General features: G+C 61.2%; 1 protein-coding gene across 2 annotated transcripts; it reads left to right on the top strand.

Annotated features, from left to right (window-relative positions):
• Positions 1-745: 745 nt before the first annotated feature.
• On the top strand, positions 746-5,318 carry R3HDML (R3H domain containing like). 2 transcript variants are annotated; one of them, XM_062009119.1, is made up of 5 exons: positions 746-1,597; positions 2,819-2,937; positions 3,400-3,532; positions 4,514-4,629; positions 4,731-5,318. In XM_062009119.1, exons 1-5 carry the CDS (start codon positions 1,337-1,339, stop codon positions 4,861-4,863), a joined length of 762 nt encoding a protein of 253 aa, XP_061865103.1. In that variant the 5' UTR covers positions 746-1,336; the 3' UTR covers positions 4,864-5,318. The 2 variants fall into 2 exon arrangements, with proteins under 2 accessions (XP_061865103.1, XP_061865104.1); XM_062009120.1 differs by lacking the exons at positions 4,514-4,629; positions 4,731-5,318 and adding an exon at positions 3,623-3,782.
• The last annotated feature ends 963 nt before the right edge of the window (positions 5,319-6,281 follow it).

The raw sequence follows: 6,281 nt of genomic DNA on the forward strand, positions 1-6,281 counted from the left end.
GCGAGAGACGACTCGGGGAATCCATCCCCGGCGGTAGTTTGACCAAAATAAACCCCCATCGAGCAGCCGGTGCGCAGCTCTGTGCCCGGAACGGGGCTCCGCTCGCTGCCCCGCCAGCACCGGCCCCGCACGGCTCGGCACGGCTCGGCACGGCTCAGCGTGCGTGTGCGCGCATCCAGGCACCAGCCTATAAATCTCCTAGCAGGGCTCTTTCCGAACTTCAGGACATTCCCCGGGGGGAAGAGTTAAGATGCAGCTTTTGCGTCAGCTGCCGCAGCGGGCTGCCCGGCGGGACTGAGGCCGAACCTCGCCCCGCAGCTGCCCCGGCACGTTGTTCGCAAAGGTCAGTCCCAGCGGCCGCCGCCGGCTCGGCTGCGCTTGGCTCAGCCCTCAAGGTACGTAGTGCGGGGAGCATCCTCCGCGCCGCTCCGGAGCGGGGCTGCCGGGGCTGTCAGGGATGCCAGGGCTGCCAGGGATGCCAGGGCTGCCAGGGCTGCCGGGGCTGCCAGGGATGCCAGGGATGCCAGGGCTGCCAGGGATGCCAGGGCTGCCAGGGCTGCCAGGGATGCCAGGGCTGCCAGGGCTGCCGGGGCTGCCAGGGATGCCAGGGGTGCCAGGGCTGCCGGGGCTGCCAGGGATGCCAGGGATGCCAGGGCTGCCAGGGATGCCAGGGCTGCCAGGGCTGCCGGGGCTGCCAGGGATGCCAGGGGTGCCAGGGCTGCCGGGGCTGCCGGGACCTGCGGCGGCTGCTCAGGAGATGAGGGACATATTCCAGCATTTTTTCCCCCTCTCTTTTCTTTCCCCAGTTATTCTCCCTTTGCCGTGGTTTTTCTTTCCCCGAGAGACTCGTTAAGATTTCTCGAGGATGCTTTTGAACCGTGCCGTGCCCTTTATCTGCAGGAGAGTCCCGTTTGTGCTGGGCATCTCTCAGCACACCCACTGCCTGGGCAGTCCTGCAGCGAGCCTCTCGGCGTGCTCCCCAGTTAGCTCCTGCGTGCCAGGAGTGAGACAACGGGGGAGATTTTGTACTGATTTTGATTTTTCTTTTAAAGAAACATGAGGAAAACCAATTCCCCAGGCGCGTCCCGGGCGGTCCCGGGCAACCGGCTGTGCTGCAGGAGCTGAGCCGAGACAGTCATTGACAAAACTTCCGAAAACGAAAAAAAAAGAAGGGAAAACTCTTTGCATCTTGTTTCGGGAGGTGCTGTTTGCACGTGAGCTGCAAACCTGAGCCGTGCCCGTGCTGCTTCTCTCCCCAGACCCGGGCGCCGGCAGCAGCGGGGACCAGCGACCCCGCGTCCCCGTTTACCTCGGCGCGGGAGCGGATCCCGCCGGCATGCCTCTGCTCCACTTGCACCTGTACCTCACTGCCTTGGGCTGCTGGCTGACACAGCAGTGCGGCTCCTTGCTGCTGCCCAACGGCACCGAGCTCTCGGCCCCCCCCGGGCAGCGCTCCGCGGGGCTGCTGTGGGGCGGGGGGCTCCCCCGCAGCCGGCGCAAGCGATACCTCTCCCCCCAGGACGCGAGCGTCATTTTGGACTACCACAACGAAGCAAGGGCACAGGTGTCCCCCCCCGCTGCCAACATGGAGTATATGGTGAGTTGGGCTTCGGCAAGGTGGTTTTGGGGCCATGGCTCTGTGGGCACCCAACCCGGTAGGGAGAGGGCACCTACGCTGGGGGGATGTCAGGGTGCTGGCCAATGACATTGTGTCAGGGGACATTTCATGTCTCTGGCGCAGGGCAGACCCCTGCACCCTCTGCACAGGAGGGACAGAGTCCCAGTGGGGTGAAGTTTCCTCCCCAGGGGCAGATTTAGAACCCATGGTCCCATGCCTGGGATATCTGGGAGCTTGCTGGCTGTGGGATGACAGGATCCATCCAGCTGAGCTGAGGAAGGAGCATTAAGGGAAGGGAGGTGGCTACAAGCATGAAAAGCTTAGGTCTCAACCCAAAGTCCAGCTGGGAACCTCTTCTCTAATAGCAGCCAGGAGGGACAGCCCCATCCCAAGCTCCAGAGTCCTTTGGGAGTGTGCCCAGGGCTGTCAGCCCCTGGGAGAAAGAACATGCAGGAGCGGGTCAGAGGGGGGCTGTGCAGCCTCACCAGGTCAGGCCTGGGCAGAGCTGTCCCAGGTTGACTCTGCCTTGCTTGGACATCCTAACCCAGCCCTAAGGGGAGGAGAAATGGGCAGCCACCAAGAAGAAGGATTTCCAGGCAGCACAGAGTGGGACCCTGTGGACAGGAGCTGCTCTCCTCCCAGAGAGGGGACCTGAGCTCTGACAGAGGGGCTGAGTGGTCCCTGGGTGCTGGTTTGGGAGAGACAGGCAGCAGCCCAGCCTGCAGGGTACCAGCACAGGGCAGACATGGTCCAGAGCATCCACTGCCACTTCTTGCTCAGCCTAAATTCCTGCCTTCCAAAATAACTGTCCCAGGCCACTCCCCAGAGCAGTTCAGGATGGATGAGGAACCTTTAAATAATGCATGAAAGAACCCGCTGTCCTCACCAGTTCAGTCTGTGGCCAGGGCTGTGGTGGAGGGCTGAGGATGGCAGCACAGGGCTGTGGGGTTTCACTCCTGGGTTTCAGCTCCACCCTCTGCAGAAGCTCATTCCTGGAAGGAATCACACCCACTGCTTGGGTGGTTCATCTCTCCTGGACATGCTTCCTGGTCTTTGTCCAGCCTGATGTACGAGTCATGTTTTCTGGACACTGAGGTGCTCAGAAAGCACCCAGAGCCCAAGGGAGAAGTGGGTTTTCTCCTTTTCCCTCCTCCAAGCAGCCCAAATCCCTGCCTGCCCTTCTGCTTTCCCCCTGGCCAGGTGTGGGACGAGCGGCTGGCCAGGGCGGCAGAGGCGTGGGCTGCACGCTGCCTCTGGGACCATGGGCCCCCCCAGCTGATGAAATATGTGGGGCAGAACCTCTCCATCCACTCAGGCAGGTGAGTGCTCCTGGGGAACCCCCACACCCTGTGACATTGCAGGAGGAGGAGCAGAGAGGTTCTGAGCTGAGGCTGCAGAGGACTGAGAGGACACCAAGAGCCTCCCCAGGGAGGAGGAGAGTCCAGCTCTTGCAGCAGGGTAAAGGTGGGAAACCAGAGATGCCCACTGCTCATCTGGGGAGTATGGCACTAATCCTCTCTCTTCCTGGTACACAGACCAGGGGAACGTGGGTCCTGGATCTCCAACAAGTGCCTGAGCTCTCAGGTGCCTCCTGAGCGAGGAGTCTCAAGCAACTTGGCACTTGCCCCCTTCTCGCCAGCACCACTTGCCTGTGACAGTCACTGGCTCTGTCCTCCTTCTCTCCCCCATTCCCTCAATGTTTAGCCTTCCTCCCCCTCTTCTCCCTCACCTTTGGCCTCTGAGGTGGAGGAAGGCCACCTGACACACGGTGCCTGTTGCAGGTACCGCTCCGTCACGGACATGGTGAAGTCGTGGCACCAGGAGAAGCAGCACTACTCCTTCCCCCACCCCCATGAGTGCAACCCCCGCTGCCCCTCCAAATGCAGCGGCTCTGTCTGCAGCCACTACACACAGGTGAGCTCCACAGCCCCCCACAGCCCCCCACAGCCCCCCAGGACCTGGCTGCAAAGCAGTGGGCAGCTCACCGTGCTTCCTGGGATGCAGGATGAAGCCTGGCAGCGGGGCTGCCCGAGGGGTGTGATGCTCTCCCACTCTGGGCCTCTTTTGGGAATCAGGCTGCTTGCATGGAGGTCCTCAGGGCTCACAGCCCACCTGAAACACAGCTGGCACCTTCTGGCCGGGTGACTGGGAGGTTTTCACAACTTTAAGCTTTTTTCCCCTCCTATGGCCTTTTCTCACTGGCACCTCGAAGGTGAAGAGACAAAAATACACCTTTGTGCTTTTCCTGAGAGTGAATCCTCTCCTGTGTGATGGAGCAGCTTCATAGTGCCCAGCTGCGTCTGGCTTTCCCCTTCATCCCCTGGCACATCCATCAGCAGCCTGGCCAGCACAAGGTGGAAACCTCCCTCTGCTCCCCTGCTCAGTGGTAGAGCTGTGCCAAGCCCCAATTACCTCCTCTGCAGGGCTCCAACCTTTACCCAAGCAGCTGCATCCCCGTGCAGCTTATCCACAGGGATGCAAATGGGCAAGATGATACATTTTTTAGGGAAGAAAATCAGCCTGGAGAGGCTTTAGGAGGAGATTCTTGTCCTGTTTCACCTCCCTCTGTGAAGGGTAAGCTGCAGGTGATGCTTCAGGCTGAGGTGTGGGAACTGATCTGGGTAAATGGGAGAAGTGCCCCAGACTTTGCTGCTCTTTGCAGTGAGCTTGGCAAGGCAGCACCTCACAGGGCAGCACGGGCAGAAGAGGGACAGGGAGAAACCAGTCTCTGGTGCCAAAGCGCTGCTGGGCACAGCATCCAGCCCCAGCACTCTGAGTGAGCGGGATGTGATTCCCTGGCGGGATGGAGCCCTGTGCCAGGGTCCCAGGTGACTGTCTGCAGGATCCCCAGGGCCAGGCAGTCACTGACAGCGGCTGTTCTCTGCGCTGGCACAGATGGTGTGGGCAACCTCCAGCCGCCTGGGCTGTGCCCTGAGCTCCTGTGCCAACGTGCGGGTGTGGGGCAGCACCTGGCGACACGCCGTCCTCCTTGTCTGTAACTACGCCATCAAGTAAGTGCACAGAGGGAAGCTGACCCTGCCCCCCTCCTCCTCACCCTGCTGTTGGCACCGACGCACTGGCACTCAGAGGTGATGCCCTCCTCTCTTTTTAGGGGCAACTGGCTGGGAGAAGCACCGTACAAAGTGGGGCGGCCGTGCTCAGCCTGTCCCCCCACCTACGGCGGGGGCTGCTCCAACAACATGTGCTTCAGCGGCCTCAAATCCAACCAAGTCAGCTGGTTCTAGGGCTGCAGCCCCACCAGGAGCCCCTGGAATGAGCAATTATTTATGGCACTGACTCCCCCCAAGCAACCAACCAACTTCCAACCTGCTTCATCCCCAGTGCCTTGTAGGAAACTGCGTTTTTAACACACCTCTGCATCGGCGCTTGTGTTGTCCAGCTGCTTTCTGCTTTGGGGGAAAGAGGAACAGTTCAGGCTTCCATTTCCTGAAATACAGATTGTTTTGGGGTGTGTGGGGGGAGCAGGGCATGGCTCCTGCACTGCAGGCTTGGGGGGCTTTCCCCACTCCCCCTGCCTGTGCAAAGATAGAGGCTGGTGTAAGTGAACACCAAGATGTTCCCCTTGTGCTGAGCAGCTGGAGGAGTGGGAAGCTCTGAGTGTGCCCTGCTCCATGGCAGCCCCTCCAGCCATGGGGCTTCTGCCTCCAAGCCCCCCAATAAAGCAGCCTGGAGACCCCCATGTTAGTATCAGTCCTCCCTCACTCCCAGCCTGGAGCCTCAGGGTGACACTGGGCCAGCACCTGTGCTCTGGTTTTAGGGGAAACAGCAAAAGAGTGCAGAGGGCCATGGGCCAGGGGAGATGCCTGGGTGCTTTGCTCCATCGTGTGGGAGAAGCCAGCACTGCTGGGACACCCCAGGCACTGCTGGGACACCCCAGGCACTGCTGGGACACTGTGCATGGCTGGGACACCCCATGCACTGCTGGGACACTGTGTACTGCTGGGACACCTCAGACACTGCTGGGACACCCCGTGCACTGCTGGGACACCCCGTGCACTGCTGGGACACTCTGTGTGCTGCTGGGACACCCCATGCACTGCTGGGACACTGTGTACTGCTGGGACACCTCAGACACTGCTGGGACACCCCGTGCACTGCTGGGACACCCCATGCACTGCTGGGACACCCCGTGCACTGCTGGGACACTCTGTGTGCTGCTGGGACACCCCATGCACTGCTGGGACACTCTGTGCATGGCTGGGACACCCCATGCACTGCTGGGACACTCTGTGCATGGCTGGGACACCCCATGCACTGCTGGGATATCCCATGCACTGCTGGGACACTGTGTACTGCTGGGACACCTCAGACACTGCTGGGACACCCCGTGCACTGCTGGGACACCCCATGCACTGCTGGGACACCCCGTGCACTGCTGGGACACTCTGTGCATGGCTGGGACACCCCATGCACTGCTGGGACACTCTGTGCATGGCTGGGACACCCCATGCACTGCTGGGACACTCTGTGCATGGCTGGGACACCCCATGCACTGCTGGGATATCCCATGCACTGCTGGGACACTGTGTACTGCTGGGACACCCCGTGCACTGCTGGGACACCCCGTGCACTGCTGGGACACCCCATGCACTGCTGGGACACCCCGTGCACTGCTGGGATACCCCATGCACTGCTGGGACAC

Source organism: Colius striatus, chromosome 16 (assembly GCF_028858725.1).
Source record: "Colius striatus isolate bColStr4 chromosome 16, bColStr4.1.hap1, whole genome shotgun sequence".
NCBI classification, from domain to species: Eukaryota; Metazoa; Chordata; class Aves; order Coliiformes; family Coliidae; genus Colius; species Colius striatus.